The sequence below is a fragment of the Pseudoliparis swirei genome, chromosome 23 (genome assembly GCF_029220125.1).
Source record: "Pseudoliparis swirei isolate HS2019 ecotype Mariana Trench chromosome 23, NWPU_hadal_v1, whole genome shotgun sequence".
In the NCBI taxonomy this organism is placed as follows: domain Eukaryota; kingdom Metazoa; phylum Chordata; class Actinopteri; order Perciformes; family Liparidae; genus Pseudoliparis; species Pseudoliparis swirei.
Genome location: NC_079410.1, coordinates 7,111,408 through 7,136,381, shown reverse-complemented (window position 1 = coordinate 7,136,381; position 24,974 = coordinate 7,111,408). Strand labels below are relative to the sequence as shown.

At 42.8% G+C, this 24,974-nt stretch overlaps 1 protein-coding gene across 1 annotated transcript in view; it reads right to left on the bottom strand.

Annotated features, from left to right (window-relative positions):
- Positions 1 to 24,974, bottom strand: part of shank1 (SH3 and multiple ankyrin repeat domains 1) — a 55,620-nt gene that overhangs the window by 10,606 nt on the left and 20,040 nt on the right. The window contains exons 11-22 of the mRNA XM_056407212.1: positions 24,440 to 24,561; positions 23,285 to 23,433; positions 15,984 to 16,097; positions 14,911 to 14,986; positions 5,960 to 6,042; positions 5,710 to 5,834; positions 5,124 to 5,259; positions 4,930 to 5,010; positions 2,084 to 2,092; positions 1,749 to 1,775; positions 1,585 to 1,641; positions 1,308 to 1,423 (exon numbers count right to left, since the gene is read on the bottom strand). Of these exons, the coding sequence (XP_056263187.1) occupies positions 1,308 to 1,423; positions 1,585 to 1,641; positions 1,749 to 1,775; positions 2,084 to 2,092; positions 4,930 to 5,010; positions 5,124 to 5,259; positions 5,710 to 5,834; positions 5,960 to 6,042; positions 14,911 to 14,986; positions 15,984 to 16,097; positions 23,285 to 23,433; positions 24,440 to 24,561 (1,095 nt within the window). The remainder of the gene's footprint in view (positions 1 to 1,307; positions 1,424 to 1,584; positions 1,642 to 1,748; positions 1,776 to 2,083; positions 2,093 to 4,929; positions 5,011 to 5,123; positions 5,260 to 5,709; positions 5,835 to 5,959; positions 6,043 to 14,910; positions 14,987 to 15,983; positions 16,098 to 23,284; positions 23,434 to 24,439; positions 24,562 to 24,974) is intronic.

The following is a 24,974-nucleotide window of genomic DNA, read 5'->3' as shown; positions in this document are numbered from 1 at the left end:
AGTGATCATGTATCAATAACTCACACTGTGTTTCTGTGCATTTTTAAAGAAAACTTTTTCCTGCATGCCTCCACAGTGAACAAAGAAGAAAACTACATAAAAATGTAAATTATCTAAAGCTGTGGCTAAAACCATCCAAATTAAAACCCGTAAACGGTACTCACGTGGACTTGTAGCGCGCCTGTGCAAAGAGACTGTTTATGCCAAAATGTTTTAAATAGTCGGATTTTAGCACGTGAGTGAGCAAATGATGAGACATAGGAGTATACTGTACGAGTTATGTGAGGGTTAGGAAACATGTTTTAATCATGGGATGTATTTTCCATTCTTTTATTCAATTCATCAAGATTTTTCAAGTGAATTAATGTTTACAAATGGTCATTATGGGGGTGACGCAGTCCTTTAATGTCCATTAATGTCCATTAATGCAGGCTTAAATGAGTCAAGAATAGAAAACTGTTCTTGTTTGACAACGTGCATATGTTTTTTTTTAACTACTGGTCCTAGTTGTTCACTTTATTGCTGCCAACATTAGCATATTACACATCTTTGTAAGAGACAGAAATGTAAAAAACAAAAAAAGGCCTCTTGTGTTGTGTGACTGAACGTATTAATACCTGCCTTACGTCTGCAGAGGCCCATCTATGGGTCTCAGTAAGTTGGGATCTTTAACTTGTTTTAACCTTTTGATTTTGGCATGTGGGGACAAGTCAAATCAACACAGGCACACACACACATCTACAGGACTGTCTGAGAAAATTAGAATATTGTGATAAAGTTCTTTATTTTCTGTAATGCAATTAAAAAACCAAAAATGTCATGCATTCTGGATTCATTACAAATCAACTGAAATATTGCAAGCCTTTTATTCTTTTAATATTGCTGATTATGGCTTACAGCTTAAGAAAACTCTAAAATCCTATCTCATAAAATTTTAATATTTCCTCAGACCAAGTAAAAAAAAAGATTTATAACAGCTGAGTGTTTGTCAAGGCTCAGGAAACCCTTGCAGGTGTTTCGAGTTAATTAGACAATTCAAGTGATTTGTTTAATACCCTACTAGTATACTTTTTCATGATATTCTAATATTTAGAGATAGGATATTTGAGTTTTCTTAAGCTGTAAGCCATAATCAGCAATATTAAAAGAATAAAAGGCTTGCAATATTTCAGTTGATTTGTAATGAATCCAGAATGCATGACATTTTTGTTTTTTTAATTGCATTACAGAAAATAAAGAACTTCATCACAATATTCTAATTTTCTGAGACAGTCCTGTATATGTGGTATGTCTCATGATGCACACACCTCATTGCCATAGAAACTTCGTCCTCTGTCTCTTTTTGGCCCCTGTCCCCGTGTCCCTGGCGCCTCATTGGTGCTGATGGTCTGCTGAGCTGCTGCAAGTATTTCATCCAGTTTATCTGAGAGTAGAGGGAGGGAGGGAGGGAGAGAGGGAGGGAGAGAGAGAGAGAGAGGCACATACGGCAATGAAAAAAATAAAAATGGACAGTGACACTTGAACGTGGATGAGAAAGAGAAAAAGACGAATAAAACATCCAGTGACAAACACGAGCTCCCTTACTCAAAGCCATCTGATAGACTGTCCTCTTCTTCTCTGTAACTTGTGTGGATTCGAATTCTAAAAAGGAGAAAAAAACTCAGTATGAGCCCAATAAGTGGCGAGTGCCGAGTCATTTTGGAGAGACATAAATACAATGCCTCAAGCGAGGGTGTACCGGAGCATACCTGATTTTTTTTTCCAAGGGGTAGCAGCTGGAAAGAGGACAAAAGGAGACTTAAGTTTTGGCAGGAGTGAAAGTGCGATAGCGTTGTTACAGTGAATACTAATTATATTCCCCGGAGCCTGACAAACTGAGTCACCTCGCCAGGCATTTCCATCTTCGACGTACAACAACGTACATCACGCCCACACTTTATGACAGCTGATGCATGCACACTTATGTTACAGTGAATATGCTGCACACTCACATACAGTATGCTACTTGCTGTTACTATCTCACACACACACACACACACACACACACACACAAATGTGGCATTAGTCTGAAGCGGACTCCCACCTCTCTCCACTGTTAAACAGTTAGGATGCAGCCGGCGGTGAAGCGCGGACAAAGGAGACAAGAAGAAGAGAGTCAGTGGTTAAGCAGTGGACACACTGGACAGTCAAGGAGAAAGTCTACAGGGGAGTTAAGAGGAAGAATTACAGGTGACCCTTTAGTGTTTGCATTCACTGGTGTGAGTGAGTCTTTGTGTGTGACCTGAGTTGAGCTGTTATCATCATGTGTAGTTTAAATTAAATGGTTGGTCCGATTGTTAAATCAAGCATGAAATACTTTTTACATCTGCTCTGCACAAATATTTTTTTTTAAATCAAGCCATAGTTTTGTCCAAACATATTTCAATAGCACTTGCGTGAAATTATTGACTAACGACAATTTGTGGACTCGAGTTCACCGTGGGATTGTTTCCGTGTTGATGTCCTTGTTGTCTTGCAACGTGACTTTTAGGTGAGCCGGGACACTGCACCAATCACAGAGGTGAGAGAGTTAAATATAGGCGTCACAGCTAAATTAATTCTGATGAATTAGAAGGAGCATCTGGTCGGGCTGACATGGCTTCATCACACACTCTGCTCCCTCCACCTTGATCCACGAGGACGCACAAGCAAAGAGAATCAAACTTATTATGAGGTGTGTGATTGCAAATAAAATAAAAAAAAGGGGATATCTATCGATAAATGCATATTGAGTCAAACTGACTCATTGAACTTATATGGAGATTTTTAAAGGTCAATACAGATATCAATATTTGGGATTTAAAGAATGATTTTATATCAGCCCACAGGAATTTTCTTTAAACTAAAACACATTATATAACCAGACTATATTGATAAATATTTTTTTTCCAAGTGGGACATCTCAATCAACTAAATAATTATATCTGGTGGATAAATGATGTAATGGTGACACTGTTTCTGATATCCCTCAAACCTAAAGCCAATAACTTAATATCCACCTGAACCCTGGTGCTGTAAACCAGTAGTGGTGAGATCATAGTGTGTAGAGGGAGCACTAATGGTGGAGGGGAGGTGGGTTAGGGGTCAGGAAACTGGCCCCGTTGTTTCAGACTGGGTGCTCATGCTTTGTGCTGGTCAGGTGAGGTATACGACACAGAGAGGAGGCAAGTGAGGAGAGGAGATGGGGGAGGAATATGGCAAAGATTCCTTCACTGATTCCTTCACTCTGGATACATTTGAGTCGGATCCTGACTTACAGCAGCAGCTGGGCAGGACTCGTGGTCGTTGCTGTTGTTTGGGCGACTTTACGTCCTTGTTTGTAGTGAAACCCGAGCTGAGACCAGATGGCAAAGCCCTGCAGGTTCTCCTCCTCTCCAGCAGCTACAGAAGTCATCAGCCTTCATACGTAATCAATCGCTCACTGGGCATGCTCAGAACCAGACAGCAGCAACCGCGCCATCAACATTTAGAGAATATAATCCAATCACATCATCTGCAGCGCTGATGCATCTTCTTTTTTTTTTTTATGCCAACCCAGAAAGGTGTCATCTCACACAAAAAAGTTTATAATACTTCTATAAAAGTTTTGTTGAGCAAGATAATCTTCACAAATTAACACAATTGTAATGATTTTTTAAGCATGAATGCGATCAGCAGCTAAAAAAGCTAACGCTATAGGCTATTAAAGACTTTTAGTCTCATTTATCCTCTAGTTATGCCTTTTCTAAGACATGTAGAAGCTCAACATTTTCGAGTGGGGTACATAGTGACGTATTTTATCTAAAAGCATTAACATCTCTGAAGCTTGTTTAAACTATGAACCTTGTTTCAAGCTTATAAGCAAAAACCCTTTGAGAAAGACGAATTGACTTTGAGACGACGGAAAAAAATGCTGATTCATTTCCAGGCGTGAAGGACTCACTCCTGCAGCACCCTCTAAAACACTGGCCAACGTTCGGATCCGTAAATGGGGGTGTTGACCCTCATGCACTCCCCTCCCACTATTTTGCCTCAAATAGAGATGGGATAAGCATATGGCCACACGTCGTGTGTAACCATAGCAACAGACCTGGAAAAAAAGTTGCTTTTATCTCAATAATTACTCGTCTCAATCATTTTTGATCCCGGGTTGCGATTTTGTCCAAATGAATCAAAAGACGTTCTCAACTAAAGATATCAAGGACGTAATTTTTTGCTCAAGAACGCATGACGACCAAACACTGTTTGTGGCACCCGGGAAAACTCTCCTCAGGTGATGGCCATTCCCCTGCAGTGTTACCTTGGCAACACATACTTGCTGAGTGTGTGTGTGTGTGAGTGTGCGTGTGTGTGTGTCGAGCAGTGGGGCTGGTAGACTGCTCTGTGGGCTCTGGGGTTAAAGCTGTGGGCGGGCCAGGGAGCACTGAGTGGGGGGGGGCAGGTGGGGTGCAGGGGGATAAGAGGTAAGAGATGCGGGCAGTTAGAGCGGGGTCACAGGGTGGATAGCGGACACTGCTTCTGGGTGGGGTTACCTGTCGTGGGGGTGCTGGAAGTGATAGTGTGGAACCTCTGAAAGAACAGTGAAATGCATCGACACCGTCATCCCCAGCGGAAGACAATCCTCTCCTTTTCTTTCCCTCTCCTTTCGCTGAGTAACTACCTCCTCTACTTTTTAGCTGTCTAAATTTAGACCTCGCTCAACAACCCCTTCACACTTTCGGCATCTATAGCAACTCCCAACACTCTGGTTTCACACCGTTTCCGTCACCCCTCGTCACCTCAATCTATTCCTCCCAGTGTCTTCAGCTTTAAGGCGCTGTCCGGATTTGTCTACATTTCCCTGTCTGTCTTTTCATCTTGTAATTCTTCTCTTTTCATCACCCAAAAGTTGATTCAATGCCGATGTCTTACCCATCTCCTCCAGTTCAGAAGTCATGGATTTGGATCTTAGTGCGATAGCCGGAGTGCTCAGCCGTTTGCTCTGCTGGGGGACTGGAGGGGGGGAGAGAGAGAGGCAGACACGTCAAGCTGATCAAGGACAAGGGTCAAGTACCACCAGCATTCACCTACAGTAGCACCCTAGCGGGCAGGAGATAGACTCTCACTTTTCTTCCTCGAACCCTCCTCCAGGTCGGAGTTGCGGGTTACCATGACAACCTTGACCATGAGGCTGTTGCCACCTTGTCGGATCATGTTGACGACCTGTCGGTGACCCACCTTCACCACATTCTGACCATTGACCTGAGACACAGAGACAGTGAGAGCTTAACACCATCTTTCATCAATTACAATTTAATTTGATTTAATTTGCCTGTTTATATATATTAATATAATATAATATATAGAAATAAATCATTCAGTCATATAATGGAAAAATATATTTATCTAGTTTTTACATGCTGGTATAAGTTATAACCTATTAACAGTTTTTAATGAACTTTGGGGGAAAGTGAGGTATTGGGATAAGGGATGAAGAAAATGAGTTTTTGATGCAGATAAGGTGTAAATACAGAAGTTTGATGAAATAAAACATGTTGAACCGAAACACAGATGAAGATGATATGTTTCCTATCCCATCTCCCCCATATAGAGGACTGCACACGGTTGTTTTCTAGTTCTGTATCAGTTCAGAGAACTCTAAAGAATCTGTCAGTGACGTCTTTTCCAACCCATCGTGCAGCGGTAAATCACCTCGATCAGGAAATCCCCCATCCTGAGACCGGCTCTCCAGGCCACGCCTCCCTCGTCCACCGACTCCAGGTACTGCAGGGCGGGGAAGGCCGGGGTCGGTGTGAACTCCTCGATAGGAGTCTGAGCTGGAGATACAATGAAAATATGAGAATGTATTACTAATATGATAACGTATGATTCTAAACACCATACCTACATATGTGAGTGTGCTTAAAAGGCGGCGTGCTTGAGAATATTTCACATTTCTCACCTTTGGCCCCTCGCAACACAAAGCCGAAACCCTCGCTCTCTTTTTTCTGCAGAAGCACTGACTTCTCCTTGATTATATAGTCACTAGCAGAGAGAGAGAGAGAAGAGAGATAGAACACAAGACCGAGGTTAAAGACAGAGACATGGACATGTGCATGTCTGCTTCCACTTTCTGCCTTAAATCGATGGAAATGACGGGTAGAAAGTCAAGTTTTAAAATCCATATATCACCACAAATATCTTGCTGGTGTTACTGTTCCCTTCCATGATAACACCACTCCTCCCCACTGCTGTCGGCTTCACACTTCCTGTGTCCCCTTCGGATGACATCATCACCAGTACCATGCAGAAAGTTTTCAGTTATCTGTTTATCAGATTAAAACTGAGATCTGTGGGTATTTACTTGGTAATATACATTCTAGTTTAAATATATTCCTCCTTCTTGTTCTTTATATTATTTACACAATGTTGTCATCTTCAAAAATGAAGTACAAAAAGTGTATTGAATTGATATTTGTCAATCAAAAAACATCCAAACAGCTCGAATGAAAAAGATGCGGTTGGTTTTTTTAACATTGTTACTGTCGAACTGATATTAACTTTAATGTTTTCTCTGTGAACTTTCACGTGGCTGTATGTTTCTGGCAGCGAGCCCAGAGCTGGTTTCCACCTGAACCTCGGAGAAGCTGCTGTATACAGTCTGGTGGCGCCGCTCGTTGCCTCAGCAACAGCTCAATCTGGAGGCGGAGAAACTTGCTCCAGGGTCCTCGGCAGAGTCACTCCGTGTGATGGAGAGCGAGTCGTCTCTGACAGCAGACAGGAGGGGCCTGTAGTGTACTTCCTGTTCCGTCTCGTAGCACAAACAGATGGGAAGTGTGCAACCAGTGGTTGAATGCAACCACATATATAAGGTAAATTAATCTTTTACTTGTTACATCGCTTTAACAACATTTATCCAACAGCTATAGATGGACGTTACTTTTCAGGTCAAGAGTTTACATTAAAAAAATTAAGAAAAATGTTTATAAAATACAATGCATTGTGAAGATTAAAACACTTGTGGGTTGTGGGCCCCTAAAAAAAGTTGTGTCGAGTTTTGACCTCTTTTCTTGGCAGAGACGTTTCCCCTATAAACAGCTCAGATGATTTAGGTCCCCAATAGAAAAACGTATCAAACTATTTTTTTAAAAGCAAAGATTAGAGAAAAATAAAATGCAGATTTGTGTAGCAGAACTTTTTCTTCTTTCCCACCACATCTCACATCCCTTATCATTTATCTTTGGCCATAGGTTCAACTACCGAACTGTATAAAAAGTAGTTGAAACTAGCTCCACCTCAACCAGATACAACTTTGAAATGGTACTTATGCTTTAATGCTTTAGTAATAATAGTGTCAATGCAACATATAACATTATGTCGGTCTGCTTTTACTTTTGATACTTTAATTACAATTAGCTAATGTGTCTGAAGTTGGATTTTTAAAACAGGACTTGTAATGAAGTATTTATTACCTTCGCATTGAAAATGCGGAAGGTTATGTTTTGATCGCCGTGTATTTATTTATTTATTTATTTGTATGCGTGTTATTCGCAAAACTCAAAAAGTATTGAACCGAATCGCATGAAATTTGGTGGGATGATTGTTTATTATCCGGGGACCAGTTGATTAGATTTTGGGATCGATCGGGTCAAAGGTCAAGGTCAAAGATCATGAACAGGTCAAAATCTTCTTGAATCGCATGAAATTTGGTGGGATGATTGATTATTATCCGGGGACCATTTGATTAGATTTTGGGATCAATCGCGTCAAAGGTCAAGGTCAAGGTCATGGAAAGGTCAACATCTTTTTTTTTACCATAGCACGATACATTTTTGTCCAATTGGCATGCAACTAATGCAAAAATGTTCATAATTCAATGCCCAATCTTGTGATATGCGAAGGTATGCGCTCTACCGAGTGCCCATTCTAGTTACATAATTGTATTGGTATTTTAACATAAATAGACTTCTTACACCACTCTGCAACATACTAGACACCCATTTTGACTTTCTTTGTGTGTGGTAACAAATTAAAGTTACCAATAGCATGAAACGGTGTTTCATAATAATCGTTCTAGCAGGAGAGGTGAGACGAGTCACACATAATGAACTCTCGGCCACTTTAGTTTCTACCACTGTGGTCTGAGAAACCGTCTCTCAGGGCGGACCGCTTAACGGACTCGTGTTACTTATGAATGCCAAGACCCTCCAAACATCCATTCAGCCAGTCAGTGAGTCAGAGGGGTATATATACCGTGTCAGCTGTGACATACTGTAACTACATGCTTATGTTTCCATCGTGCACCAAAATAGTCCCAGCCCACTCCATCTGTTCATCCCTCTTTCTTTCTCTCTTCACTGGCATTTTTCCATCCTAATGGCCCCGCCCACTCCATACCTCTCTTTACACTGGCTTCCCCCCTCCCCTTGTTCTTCAAACTTCTACTCATCTTTTTCTAATCACATTTCTTATTCCGTCTCTGGAGTGTGTGATTCTCTCCACAGGCTGTGACAGCCTCTCAGTCTCTGCCAAGGCTCTGTGTCTTTGTTATTCTTCTTCTCCTCTGTCCATCTCCGTTGCCCAGACCTGGTACATGCTGTACGTACCAACACATTCATACACATTTTACGGTGGGACAGGGTAGAAGTGCATTACTATTGGTAAATAGAGACAAAAAAATGGAAACGTCCCATCCCCCCTGTAGATGTCTCTGCAGGCAACAAGTCACTCCGTTGAATTTCAGCATGCGTGTAAACAAACATATTATTTCAGGAAACTTTACCATCAACAACAGATCATCTGTGTGCTTAGTCTCGGTGAACATTATGGATTACGACTACAATTTGAAGTTTATTTGAGGGCCAAGGCTCAAAGAACTATTACACCGCGTCGCTGAAGACGATTATAACTCTCGTTCTTGATTTTCTTTATTTCACGCAAACTCATAAGGCTAAGTGCCTGCATTGTAACCAGCATTATGAACTCATCAGAATGATAAATCGCTCTGAGAGAGGACACCAAACGCAGCACACAATGCAGAATATGCCTCGTGAAAACCGGACCACTGCAGAGATCCACTCGGAGTCTTTTGCACGGTCAAAAGTCTGTGAGAACAAAGTGACACTCGCACCGCCGAGTCATTCGCGGTGTGACCAAATAAATCTGGCAACTGCAAGTGCCTTTTAAAAATAAACACTGGTCATTGGAAGATGTGTCAGATCACATCTGTCATGTTTTTGTTGAACTGCTTCTGCTATATTCACTCGCTGTGTGTGTGTGTGTGTGTGTGTGTGTGTGTGTGTGTGTGTGTGTCCTCAGGGTTGCATACATAGAAATAATCCCTCAAATCCCGTTCAACCAACTTTACTCGAGCGTCTCCGTCTTCAAGGATGTCATCAACTTCAAGTGACATCGGCTGTGCCTCAAGTGACTGGATCCTGTCTGAACTATTTCTGGAGTGAATGTTCTTCAAGGTGCAGCCTACATTTGCTCACGGCCGCCCCCATTGTCCCCAAACACTGGGCATTAAAACCCAACTTAAATGCTGACACCATTTGCTCTATAACTTGTAATGCAACTATAGGTATCATTAAACTCATCGCAAATCATCACTGGTATTCATACTTTGTTGGGTATTTGAGAGAAATTTCCAAGTGACAAACTTTTAAACTTATCTTGACATGTTGACAACTAAACACACAATTACTTTGACTCGTTCTGATGCCACACACCTCACTTATTGAGAGAGAAGAGCAGGTTCAGCCCCTGAGGCCTACCTTTGTGGATTGCATCCTTCAGAGGATCCAGCGACTGGACTGGGACACAGCGACAGTGCCGCTCCGTGTCGCTGCCTGAGTAATAGCCTCCCATTGTCATCAGTGTCTGAGATGCAAGTGACAATCCAGAACATCGTACAGTCAGTCTCATACTGCATATTTAAAAGATGAGATATTAACCAGGTTTGGCCACGCAGGCTTCCATAGAGGTGTGAGAAAGGAGCTGGAACTTGTCATGCATGCTGCATCGTTAAAACTCCCTCACTGTTTCCAATTTGTCGGCAGTCTCTCTCTCTCCCTCTCTCCCTCCCTCCCTCTCTCCCGCTCTCTCTCCCTCTCCCTCTATCTCTCTCTCTCTCGTACATACACATACATGCTGGTTAACATACACGTCACACAATACGCACACATGGAACAGATGTAATCAACCGCTCAACACAAGAAGATAAATGTCCCTGCAAGAGCTTTACGTTCTAGATGGACAACCTAAAACACACCATTCCTGCACACACACACACACACACACACACACGTACACAAAAATAAGGCATGCATGCACACAAACACGCAATCAGTCTGCACGTCAGTAAAAGCAGTGTCACTTGTGTTGCTGCAGCATTGCTAGAGGACGTTTGTTTAGGGAGCGATTCAAAGCACAGAGAAAGAAAACAACACACACACACACACACACACACACACACAGATGTTCGTACAGCGAAACACAGAACGGCTGCACTGCTCATACACCGGGCTGTGCAGCAGCAGCTCTTATCCGTCTTCACACACATACATAACACACACACACTCACATTGAATCAGACACATCCGCCTGTAAGCATGCGTCGCAACATCTGCCAATCTTATAGATCCTGCACTGCTTTCTATGAAGTCCACATGCATGCATCCCTGGAGGGAGAGAGGGAGGGAGGGAGGAAGTGGAGGGTAGGGGGTATAAAAAGCCATGGCAGGTACCTGTAAATGAACCAGATGCTCCTATTCACAGGGCCGAGCGACGGCCAAGAAGAAGAAGAGGGGGAGAGGGAGAGGGAGAGATCCTCCTCGCCGCATGCCCCCATCGCCATTTCCTCCCCTCCCTCTCCTCCTCCTCCTTCTCCTGCTCCTTCTCCTTCTCGCCTTCCAGCGAGACAGCAGCAAGCGTGAGCCGCGAGAGAGGAGGAGGAGAGGAAGAGGAGGAGGAGAGAGAGATGGAAGAAGGGAAAGGGAGAGGGCCAAGCTCTCCCAACCCCTTCATACTTAAGACAGAGAGAGAAGGGAGGAGAGGGAGAGATGGAGATGGTTCATTGTGACTGCGACACACACAGAGCGAGAGAGAGAGAGAGAGAGAGAGAGAGAGAGGTGATAGGGTTTGTTCCATGCACAAACACACGCATACAGTCTAAACACGCATGCATTGATACGATCAACTCATAAACAACCAGCGGCACTTTTCCCTCGTCTTCTTCTCCATCCTCTTCTCCTCCCCTTCATCCATTCAAGTCACAACTGCACTTCCTGCTGTGTGGTTTGAATGTAGTATTCACTCTGCCCATTTATCATCGTCATGATGTCCCATTCATAAAAATGGATGTGACTGAGACGCCTCTCTGCTGTGTACGGTCACAGCTGATATGATATGCCGGACTTGAAGTTGAACTGATTGAACGGGTGTCATCGCCGTCACGTGACACGACAAGTCAAATTAGAGCTGTCAGTATTATTAGAAATCACACTTAACTGACCTCACGGCTTTTTTTTTTCCACTTTCGTTCCAACCTCACACATGAACACACATGAACACACATGAACACACTCATACACACACACACACATCGCTGTAAACAAAGCATGAATGAGAGGGTAGAGCCGGGCAAAGAGGGGGAGGAGGAGACACATCGACGCAGACAGGAAGAGGAGAGAGGACAGAGAAACAGCTGGCGGGTGAGTGGCGGAAGGAGGAAGAGCAGGAGGAGATGGAGAGAGAGAGAAAGAGAGAGAGAGAGATTCTCTCAAATCGCCACTCACATCATCTCTTAGTCAGAGCCTCCTTCCATGTATGTCGAAGCTGTCCTCCGTCGACTTGCCCTCCCTCCCTCCGTCCTCTCCACGACTCTCTCTCTTGCCTCCCTCCTGCATTCGAGGATGATCGCGCCTCTTGTCCCCTCTCTCCTCACATCGCTGCCTTTTGGTTTTTCTCCCTGCATGTCAGGCTATACCGCTGTGATTCTGTGTACAGTGTGTGTGTGTGTGTGTGTGTGTGTGTGTGTGTGTTTGTGTGTGCACGCATGTGTGATGAGAGAGGGATACAGAGAGGGCATGAAGGAAAGAGGGAGAGAGAGAGGGGGGAAAGAGAGAGAGGAGAGAGAGCGAAAAGGGGGAGGGAGCAGGAGCGCAAACAAGCATTGACAGAAGGTCCACATGATTGTGATTATGTGTATCTGCATGCCTAATGCGTGCTGTGTTGTGTGTGTGTATGTGTGTCTCTTTCATACAATGGGCAAACCTGAACACACATTCTTTAATGCTGTAGTTTATCTAAACAAATCAGATAAAGTGAAGTCCTACTACATGTTAGAGAAATATGAAAAAGCAAATGAGACTTTATGTTGCCTGTACGCACAAGAAAAAAGCAATGTGTGTGTCTCGCTAGACACAACTAACCACCACGCCACAGTGGAGCAGGCGGTTCTGCATCTCTTCTCCAAACTCTGTGCTCGCTTGTCCTTATTTGACCCAATGTTGGCTCAGAAATGCTCTCATTTGGCCTGGGAGATGAGCAGCAGCATGTGCAGATTGTGCAGAGTGTAATCAGTGGCAATGATACAGAGATCTGATGGGATCAGTACACAGCTTCCATCTATTTTATTGAGAACAGCGATGTTGTTCCGATAGTCATCACACCCCTCGCTCCTTGTGTTCTTAACTTCTTATTAATGTAATTGTCACGCTGCATCATCGAGGTAAAGCAGTGCGTCTCTCCGACTGTCGGGTTTTGGTTATCGCGCTTTGTCCTGTGCTGTAACGGCTACCACATATATGCAGCTGCCAATGCGAAGGCGAGGATCAGAGAATGGCAGATGAGATAACTTTGTTTATTAGAGAGGGGAATAAAATGTGCCAGTCAGCCATGTCCATTTCAAAACTATTTCATTGTAACTACACCAGATGCAGGCCGTAAAGCAAAACTATGTTATTTTCTTTACTTGATATCATCATATAAAAAGTCAGGGGGAATCACAGACTTCATATGGATTCATCATGGATATGTGGGGTTTTCACATGCTCTAAAACCTAACAGATATCAGCACAATATTTGGCAATGGAAATCGATCCGATAGTTGTGATAAATATACTGACTTTACCATTCCTAATTTTAAAAAAAAGATGAGATTAGTATCATATGAAAAAAGTTCATAGATGCAGAGGACATCCTTCTTCACACCTTCTTCTAACCTGCTTTGGCCCCCTGTTGCTTGAACAAAAACAATGCATATGTCTCTTTTCACCCATTTCTAAACACAGAATGCCCTTCTTCCTTCTTCCAACCACTTCATCCCTCTCTCCGGCCCTGTTCTCCCTTTAGAGAGCCCTTCACTGTTTGACCTCCAGATGGAGACACCACAGGGGAGAAAGGGTGATAGAAAGAAAATGTAAAAAGTACACGGGGATTAGCAACACAGTGATGAATAGAAAGCACAGGAGGGATGCAGAGAGGGTGGAGATGTGTGGCCACATCTGGAGGAATAGGTGAGATATTACGTGCAGTGATGAAGGCTGTGAAAGGAGGCTTATGTGAGGGCGGTTCTGAGTCAGAAATAAACAAATAGTCTTGGGCTCCGTCTCTGCTGCACGGGTTTAATTATCCATGCTGTGTGTGTAGCAGGCGTGTAAAATATATGTGTGTGAGTTTGCATGGCTGATTGCTTTGCTTGCATGAAATGTCACCGTTGATGAAAAGCATGTTAATAATGAATGCCACTGTGTGCAAGAGAGAAAACACAGTTACAGAGGAGGAGAAAGAGAAAGAAGCACATGAAAAGAAAAAAGAAGCAGGCTTGAAAGAGAAAGTTGAGTAATGATAAAGAATGATGATGAGCAAGAGGACGTAAAACCGAGTAAAGGCCTGATTTCATGTAAATAATACATGCGATGGATAATGACTTTATTTCTATGTAAATAATTCACTCGTTGCTCGGTCCAAGTCACGGACACTGAAATGAGTTTGCCTCAAAGCGATGCCGCGCTCGCCCTGATGCAGATGCAAGGCATTAAAGGGAATTCTATGAGGCTGAGTAAATGAGAAGTCACATTCAGAGAGGGAGTCATCCGAGTGGTTTGATTGCGTGTGCGCCGTCACCGACAAGTTCACCCCTCCTGAAAAGTGCAGCCCCACAATGCAGCTTGGCACGTCACAGCCAAAAGGCCGACACACAAGAGGAACAAACTTACTCTAAAATCCAGATGCTTCAAAGGCCTGCTTGTCAAAACCAGCTGGTGAACATGTGCCTCCCTGAGGATGACTGCGGTGTGAATGCAGGCGGATCAGCTTCTCGACCCGAGGCGGCGAACCCTCGCACGTCGCCATCCTACCGCATGAATAACTCGCAACGCATCGCATCACACGAATCAAAGCATCACCGGAACGCATGAATGTCTCCGTGAATCATCCGATCTGAATAGATGTATACAGGATGTTGCTGTACAAACAAATCCCCTCGCAACACGTACTGCGAGTCTAAACGTTGGAGAAGCAGGGTCACGATGAGAAGGTTGTCCGCTTGACTTGCAGTGCCCGCTGGGCGGATGGACAAGTCACTCCATACTCTCTAGCTCGGCAGTAAGCTCCTTTTTTTGCCGCAGTCGAGCAATAATATGAATGTCAAGCTGCCCTTCTCTTGACCTTCATTGAACCAGGACGTGTCGCTGTCATAATGGGATACTGTCATGCTTCATTCTGGTCCTCATGTCCCATCATGCGGGCACTGAAGCATCCAAATGCCTCTTTTGTCAGCCCAAGTGCCCCAGAGCTCAAAGAGCCCTCTGACAGGTGAAGTCCTGGAGTGACCCTAAATGAACCCGACTGTACCCTTAACCCTGTGAGCTGAAGCAGAGCCCCGGATCCAAGGACAGTCGCTCTTACCTGGGAGCGTCAAAGCTGTCATAGGACCCCACAGTGTAATGGCGAAAAAGCCTTTTGGCTCGCTCTCCACGGCTCTCTGAAACGCAAAATCACAGGAACATCAGCTCGGTTGCGGTTACTTTTAACTTATTTGCAAGGTTTATTATACAACAGGTACTCTTTAATTACTGTATACTATGACTATAATAATATTTGGTCACACTTTCTATGACGCCCATGTCTATAATGTATTAGAACCGTACTTATAATGTTATAATCTGCTTAGAGAACTGTATATTTTCAGTTACAAGTGCTCATATACATTAATATTGTTGAATAACATGAGTCATAACACATTGTAAAGCATTTTATAATGAGTTATATGGCCATGTATGGATCACAGAGTATTTTTATTATCATAGTAATACATTTTCCTGATCAGATGTGAGGTCCTGGGACAGGGATGTCTATGTGTACAGATTGTAAAGCCCTCTGAGTCAAATTTTTTATTTGTGATAATGGGCGATACAAAATAAACTGAATTTAATTGAATAATCACTGGTATAGTAAAGTTATACTTGGCCTTATTGGCTGTCATTATGAATTGCATTATAATGTATTGTGATGATTGTTTTGTACATCATTCTGAATATTTATAAGGGCTTTTAACTCTAATTATACAGTGCTATAAGCAAATTGTAATGCATTATAATTATAATTAAGTATAGACATGGACGTTATAGAAAGTGTTAACAAAATGGTATTAACCAATTAAGGGCTTAAAAGACAATAACATAACAGCTTATTATCCTCAATCCTCCCATATTACTAAAAATAGCATCTTAATGCATCATCAGGCTTTTTGTCAAAGACTAAATTAATTGAAAATGAATAGGAGGGTAGATATGAAACGATGTCTTCCTGTGCTGCTGGGTGTTTTTTTAGGATCAGCCTGCTGTGTGTGTGTGTGTGTGTGTGTGTGTGTGTGTGTGTGTGTGTGTGTGTGTGTGTGTGTGTGTGTGTGTGTGTGTGTGTGTGTGTGTGTGTGTGTGCTTGTGTGAGTTGAGTGTGTGTGTGTGTATGCTGCTGATCACCTGATCGGTTCTCTTGGCTTCGAAGCATCACTTCCTCCACACAGTCAGAGGGGAACCAACCTGTGCGGCCCCTGACCGTTCCCTCCCAGTACCCGCCCTCGCCAATGCTCAACACTAGAGGGGGTCAGGAAAGAGCAGCAAATCAGGAAAGAGCTACACGACATGCACCGACACCAACAACCGGGGAAATGAACCGACGCAAAAAGACAACAACATTAAACAGACACAAAATAAATACAAAGTAGACACACACACACGCACACACACACATGCAAAACGCCTACATACTCACCAAGACATACATACCTGACGACACCTTAGACTCACTCACAAACACACACATATTCATACCTGCAGACATTGAATACAAACATATACAGAGACCGTACACTCGTGTTAGGACATGGACATTTTACAAACTGGTCTGAGGACACCTGGATCTGACTTGGAGTCTGTCTCTGAGAATGATGCATCTCCTAAACAAGCACACCTGTCAGTTACATGGTACAAGTTATTTATTTGGTGTTTTTAGTTTGACATTTTGTGAAATATGTGTATTTGATGTGTTGCTGGGATCGTCACAGCCAGCCGCTTAATGTCTGATAGCAAGTGTAAACAGTGTGAAATGTCAGGGTGTGGCTTCATGAACTTATCCTGAATGGTTGAATCGTCATCAACCGTGTCCCCAATTAACTGAGAACAAAATGCAGAAAAGCTGAGCCAGAGTTAAAAGGTGAATGAAGATTGAACTTACATTAGTCAGGAATAAATAAAACCTCAATGGGATGCTCTGCTTGCTGTTTCCATCGGCATTTGGTAAGACGTTAGCCACACATCAGTAAACCAATGGTACAACTGGGATGTGTTTGTTTTGGATGATAGTAGTACCTACTGTACAGTATGGTGGTCAGTGGATTACTAAAAGAATGCTGCATCTCAAGTTGTGTCAAAAAAATGTGTTAGCTACGTTAGCTGCTAATTAAATCCCAACTCTGAAACCGTTAACCCCGCGCAGTCAGCAGTTCTTACTTCATAAGGACCGATATGGAGCCACGCCAAAGCCGTAAACAGAGAGGGATTCTGCACTTGAAACCTTTTGTTGCATGAAAGACTTTTAAAAAGTGCCTCTGATGTTGCTCTACATGTTTCTGAATGTGCATTCAACTAACTTTTACAAGTGTGTGGATGTCTGATTCATGTGGAGATAAGTAGCCTTTGTAAACAACAACAAAACACTATGGATCACATGGAAGACACAATGCAGTATTATGCTACCAGAGCTGCCAACTTTTCAAAAAACCTTGGAGTGAGATTTTGTCGGGGCTGACCAAAATTTTGCTGCGCACGCAGCCACACACGTTGGTGGCTCAAATATCAGGAAATTTGAATTAATGTGGCGTTGTACCCATGTTGTCCCCATGTTGTACCCATGTTGTACCCATGTTGTACCCATGTTGTACCCTGCATTCTGGCCTGGCAAAGGTCTTTTACGAGGCATCTTTGCTACCTTAAAGAATTAAAATGTTTTTTAATAACTCTACTCTCATTTACAAAAACATGCCTAATTCTATTGCACAAATGTCCTGTCTTTTTGTTAAATTATTTATAATACATTTACTTGTTCAAAGTGCTGTTTGGAAAATTGTTGAGAGGGTCCTTTTCCTAGGCCTGCAAATAAAGAGATAAATGCTATGTGGGCAGCCTTAATAAACAATGCGATGATGTTTTGAGCATGCAGGATACCAAGAGGTTAACAAGGTGCTCTCCTGCTGCTCCTTATGACAGCTGAGTTTACATCACCACACAAAATCACACGCACAAACACAACACATTATTTCAAGATTTAAAGTTTAAGAGAGTGAGAACTTAATTGAACCACATGTCATTAACAGGGCTCTTACGTTTTGAAGACAGGCAAGAGTGACATATCTATCCAGGATGCTTTATTTTCATTGGTTGCTGGAATAAATCTTACCCAGATACAACAGATACGTTTTTTCTGATTGGCTATTGTGTAGCCCATTTCTTTTTTTGATTGGCTGATAAGTGGCACTTCACAGCAGAACTCCAGGGGAGCGCTTGATTCCACCACGGTGAGGGCAGCGCGGCTCATGTTGGCGCGCTGCGGCACATTAAAACATTAAATAGCCGATAGTTTTTTCAGCGTGAGAAATACTTTGTGTGGCGGGAGTGCGTGACGTAAGACCGAAATGCGTGACACTTGAGAGCCCTGCACTAACACACCGTAGTCTCTGCTCGTTGAGTCTGTTTGAAAATCTTCTTCTGTTGCTAACTTCGGGACTCTTTGGGGTAAATAGGATGTCTATGCAGCGAATAGGTTTATAGATAAGCTCCTGAGCGCCATCTATCGCCGCGGAGTTTGAAAAGAAACCAACGCGCCTCGGCCCAAAATCTGAATTTCTTTTGCCGTGAGAAATTGGTTGTGTGGCGTGAGAGCGTGTGAAAACATGCAAAAGCGTGTGTCACACGGCGAAACCGTGAGAGTTGGTAGCTCTGTGCTACATCACACACACACGCACACACACACACAAACATTTATCAGCGCCTGCTTAAAATTTCAATCTCGGTGTCCACCATGCCTCTCAACGGTGAAGCGGTTGTATGTTAACATAGTGTGACATGAAAATGCACATACTGACCTTTGACCCTGTCTCCCTTGCTGAAGCTGATTTCGCGCTCTCCCTGGGCCGAGTGCGATCGAGTGGCTACAAAGACTCGACCCGGGACAGCGCTGTAGAGGCGCCTCCGCTGACCTGCAGTCGGTCCAGCTGTGCTGGCAGGAGCAGGCCTGGGGGGAGGAAGGAGGCGCGGTGGAGGAGTTGAGACTGAAGTTTAAAACTCAAAGCTCCCTCGAGGAATAGGACTACATTAATGAATGCAATATATACTATTTTTTTTGTTGTTGAGAGAAATGTAAACGGGTACTTCAGAATGGAACTTTTAGGATTTTACCTGAAAATGTGCCGAACAGTCAGGTCACATTTCAGTGTTTTTTTATTTATGTACACTCACACTCACTTAACAGATATTACATTCCCCTGAACAGAAGTAATAATATAATAAAACACTTTTTTTAAGTCAGTCTGAGACTTGTGACAAAACCATTTATCACTGGAAGATGATTGATTGAGGCACAAAGGAAACATTTCAAGACCAAAGAAGAAACCGTATTTTAGTCTAAAACTTTAAGGGTTCTTTTGGGTCCTGCAGAAATCCAGTGGAAAGTCTCGAAAGTACTTTGAAGGAGGGGTTTGAAGTGGTGGTTGTATGAAGTACTGCTTCATAGTCAGTGCATGGTCAGCAGGTCAGGGGTCAGTGGAAGCCGGCCGGAGCAATGTCCTGTTTGTACACCGCAGTGCAGGATGGGAAATGTTTTGGTCAGATGAGTCTCGTGGCTTTGAAAAGTGCTGAGTCGGATACAACAGCTTCACTTCCCTGTGAAAAAGGGCGTAAGTGGTGTAAACTCTAAATATAACCAAAGCTTTAACTGGTATTGATTCTTTGAGGTGTTTTGCTGCCGTCCAAAGGAGTGCGTTGCTTTGCTTCCGTGCTGTAGCTAATATTTAGTCTTAATACGTGCCAAGAGAGTGCACATGCCAATAGGCTTAAAGTTGTAATCTGGTACACTGTATCAAATGGTGAGATGTTTTATACTGTACATGGTCCCTTTAAGATAACATTAAATATAATAAATGAAGTACTTCATTCAACGCATGACCTATCACTTCAATTCGACGAGATGAACCAACAATATTCCAAAGTTAGAAAAGTGGAAGAGGGTTTTTTTTCCTCACCCCTGTCTCTGACTCTGCCTGCTCCGGTCCTCCTTGTCTCCGATCCTTCCCCGGGACGGAGAACGCGTCCTCGCCCCTCTGGGACTGCTGGAGCTCCGCAGGGTTCCTGTGTGCTTGTAGCCCTGAGAGGGACCGGCAGGGAGAGAAAACATCTTTCATTAAAGTTGTTAACAGACTTTTAAACAATCGATTGCAGCTGCATGCTGTATGATATCATGTCACAAAATATATCGCACAATTGTACAAGGTACATATAAATTATCTCTTAAGTTGTGATTAATGGAGCTGATTTTGGGATATTTTTCATGTTTTTTTATTTTAAGTTTACATATTATTTAAATTTGATGAGTACTTAAACTAACTTCAGTGTATTTTCTATTATTCTATTAACTACATTCTCTTCTTTTCTATCACTCTGACAACTTCAAAAAAAATTCTGATTTCCATATCTATGAGTATCTATATAAACTCTCCTAATGCCACTGACTGTGCTCACAATGTTTACATACCATGAGATCAACAATCGCAAAATGATAGATATAATAAAATGTATGCAATGTAATAAAATACCGTATTTACATTTATTCATGAGCTATTACTCAGCGTGATCACTTATCTGCTACATTGGCCATAACTCAAATATATGCACTCGGATAGCTTATGCATTAAAGCGCTTATAAGCTGCTGCAATGAGTCCTGTTCACCACTAGGTGTTGCAAAAAGCCATCCATTACTCTGCATGGTGTCCCTTCAAACTGTGTAATGCTATACATGAAGTACCTTTTATAAGACTGCCAAAGTCAATCAAACCCAGGAGCAGTTAGTACTTGAGAGTTAATATTCATAACATTATTGTTGTGATAATAACACAATCAGTAATGCGTAAAGGTATTCATTCGGAAGTAACTCCAAATTACTTTTAGAGGTCAAAGGCTCCAGAATACGTGAAACTTCAACATGGATGAGAAGATGCTCGGGTTTAAATATCCACAATTAAAGCAAACGCGGCCAGCTGATGACGACACTGATTGAGTCTGCTGTTTCCGCTGTAAGGGAAACTTTGAACATGCAGTCACACACCCTCACACACACACACCCTCTCACACACACACACACCTGCACCGAGACGATGTTGGGCCCTGTGGTGTTGGACCCTGCCATCCATTCGGGCAAGTTCATGCTGCTGTCACTGTTGGCCCGGAGGAAAGGATGCGGGTGGGGTATTGCCAGGCTCCGGGTGCTCTCCCGCCTCTGGGGGGCGTACTTTGGAGACTCCACAAAGGGAACTGGAGTATGAGTGAAGATTTTTTTTTAAAAGAGTGAGGTGAACGTTATTTCCAGATGAGTTTTTTGGCTTCAGTTTGTTTTCTTTTTTTTTGCTCCGCTTCATCATCTATTTTTCTTTATAATTTGAATTCCAAGATGCTGTTGTGATGCTCGACTATATTCCTTAGATTCTGCTTTTCATTGCTGCTCCCTTTAACTTGTTGATTCAAACCCTTATTCCGCTTGTGAAGATCCAACGTATCATTTTAGACGAACAAAACGTCGAACATTACAGGACACTACACACATCCAGGCCTCCGGTACTTACCCACATCTGTATCCCGGTGGTTTTTGATAATTTCTCCCAGCTCAAAATGGCCGGACATAACAGCCACCTGGTAAAAACAGTCACATGGCAACTGAATGAACAGGTAATGGTGGAACAAACGGTTGACTAGTTCTCTTGTAATTACAGTCGGCATGTATATGGGTGCTTTTAATAACTTCCTTAATTTCAGCATGCTGTTATCTTCTCATCTGTAAGGGCAAATTACCAAGAGGTGAAAACCAGATGGATGGCCTTGATGGCACGTTGAAAATCATATTCACGTGGTACATGGAATGACTTTTTCCTTGAGGAATGAAAGTACTCTTGTGTGAGACCATATTTCTGTGTTCTTTCCACCATTGCACAAATACTTTTGACCTTTTCGCTTTACAAACAAACACAGGTCGGCACACAATCCGGCAAATTCCAACGGCTTTCTCCCTGTCGTCTCCCCTTGTTCTCTCTCTCACGCACACAAACAACACAACAGATTGCCTCAGCTGGCTTTTCTTCTGCACTGACAGAGTTAACATATTTAGATTATGGGGTCACACACAATCCTGCCACCTGGGACCTCTGTGTGCATCGCAGCAGCCACACACGTTGGTGGCTATAATATCAGGAAATTTGAATTAATGTGGCGTTGTACCCATGTTGTCCCCATGTTGTACCCATGTTGTCCCCATGTTGTCCCCTGCATTCTGGCCTGGCAAAGGTCTTTTGCGAGGCATCTTTGCTACCTTAAAGAATTAAAATGTTTTTTAATAACTCTACTCTCATTTACAAAAACATGCCTAATTCTATTGCACAAATGTCCTGTCTTTTTGTTAAATTATTTATAATACATTTACTTGTTCAAAGTGCTGTTTGGAAAATTGTTGAGAGGGTCCTTTTCCTAGGCCTGCAAATAAAGAGATAAATGCTATGTGGGCAGCCTTAATAAACAATGCGATGATGTTTTGAGCATGCAGGATACCAAGAGGTTAACAAGGTGCTCTCCTGCTGCTCCTTATGACAGCTGAGTTTACATCACCACACAAAATCACACGCACAAACACAACACATTATTTCAAGATTTAAAGTTTAAGAGAGTGAGAACTTAATTGAACCACATGTCATTAACAGGGCTCTTACGTTTTGAAGACAGGCAAGAGTGACATATCTATCCAGGATGCTTTATTTTCATTGGTTGCTGGAATAAATCTTACCCAGATACAACAGATACGTTTTTTTCTGATTGGCTATTGTGTAGCCCATTTCTTTTTTTGATTGGCTGATAAGTGGCACTTCACAGCAGAACTCCAGGGGAGCGCTTGATTCCACCACGGTGAGGGCAGCGCGGCTCATGTTGGCGCGCTGCGGCACATTAAAACATTAAATAGCCGATAGTTTTTTCAGCGTGAGAAATACTTTGTGTGGCGGGAGTGCGTGACGTAAGACCGAAATGCGTGACACTTGAGAGCCCTGCACTAACACACCGTAGTCTCTGCTCGTTGAGTCTGTTTGAAAATCTTCTTCTGTTGCTAACTTCGGGACTCTTTGGGGTAAATAGGATGTCTATGCAGCGAATAGGTTTATAGATAAGCTCCTGAGCGCCATCTATCGCCGCGGAGTTTGAAAAGAAACCAACGCGCCTCGGCCCAAAATCTGAATTTCTTTTGCCGTGAGAAATTGGTTGTGTGGCGTGAGAGCGTGTGAAAACATGCAAAAGCGTGTGTCACACGGCGAAACCGTGAGAGTTGGTAGCTCTGTGCTACATCACACACACGCACACACACACACAAACATTTATCAGCGCCTGCTTAAAATTTCAATCTCGGTGTCCACCATGCCTCTCAACGGTGAAGCGGTTGTATGTTAATATAGTGTGACATGAAAATGCACATACTGACCTTTGACCCTGTCTCCCTTGCTGAAGCTGATTTCGCGCTCTCCCTGGGCCGAGTGCGATCGAGTGGCTACAAAGACTCGACCCGGGACAGCGCTGTAGAGGCGCCTCCGCTGACCTGCAGTCGGTCCAGCTGTGCTGGCAGGAGCAGGCCTGGGGGGAGGAAGGAGGCGCGGTGGAGGAGTTGAGACTGAAGTTTAAAACTCAAAGCTCCCTCGAGGAATAGGACTACATTAATGAATGCAATATATACTATTTTTTTTGTTGTTGAGAGAAATGTAAACGGGTACTTCAGAATGGAACTTTTAGGATTTTACCTGAAAATGTGCCGAACAGTCAGGTCACATTTCAGTGTTTTTTTATTTATGTACACTCACACTCACTTAACAGATATTACATTCCCCTGAACAGAAGTAATAATATAATAAAACACTTTTTTTAAGTCAGTCTGAGACTTGTGACAAAACCATTTATCACTGGAAGATGATTGATTGAGGCACAAAGGAAACATTTCAAGACCAAAGAAGAAACCGTATTTTAGTCTAAAACTTTAAGGGTTCTTTTGGGTCCTGCAGAAATCCAGTGGAAAGTCTCGAAAGTACTTTGAAGGAGGGGTTTGAAGTGGTGGTTGTATGAAGTACTGCTTCATAGTCAGTGCATGGTCAGCAGGTCAGGGGTCAGTGGAAGCCGGCCGGAGCAATGTCCTGTTTGTACACCGCAGTGCAGGATGGGAAATGTTTTGGTCAGATGAGTCTCGTGGCTTTGAAAAGTGCTGAGTCGGATACAACAGCTTCACTTCCCTGTGAAAAAGGGCGTAAGTGGTGTAAACTCTAAATATAACCAAAGCTTTAACTGGTATTGATTCTTTGAGGTGTTTTGCTGCCGTCCAAAGGAGTGCGTTGCTTTGCTTCCGTGCTGTAGCTAATATTTAGTCTTAATACGTGCCAAGAGAGTGCACATGCCAATAGGCTTAAAGTTGTAATCTGGTACACTGTATCAAATGGTGAGATGTTTTATACTGTACATGGTCCCTTTAAGATAACATTAAATATAATAAATGAAGTACTTCATTCAACGCATGACCTATCACTTCAATTCGACGAGATGAACCAACAATATTCCAAAGTTAGAAAAGTGGAAGAGGGTTTTTTTTCCTCACCCCTGTCTCTGACTCTGCCTGCTCCGGTCCTCCTTGTCTCCGATCCTTCCCCGGGACGGAGAACGCGTCCTCGCCCCTCTGGGACTGCTGGAGCTCCGCAGGGTTCCTGTGTGCTTGTAGCCCTGAGAGGGACCGGCAGGGAGAGAAAACATCTTTCATTAAAGTTGTTAACAGACTTTTAAACAATAGATTGCAGCTGCATGCTGTATGATATCATGTCACAAAATATATCGCACAATTGTACAAGGTACATATAAATTATCTCTTAAATTGTGATTAATGGAGCTGATTTTGGGATATTTTTCATGTTTTTTTATTTTAAGTTTACATATTATTTAAATTTGATGAGTACTTAAACTAACTTCAGTGTATTTTCTATTATTCTATTAACTACATTCTCTTCTTTTCTATCACTCTGACAACTTCAAATTTGTTTCTGATTTCCATATCTATGAGTATCTATATAAACTCTCCTAATGCCACTGACTGTGCTCACAATGTTTACATACCATGAGATCAACAATCGCAAAATGAT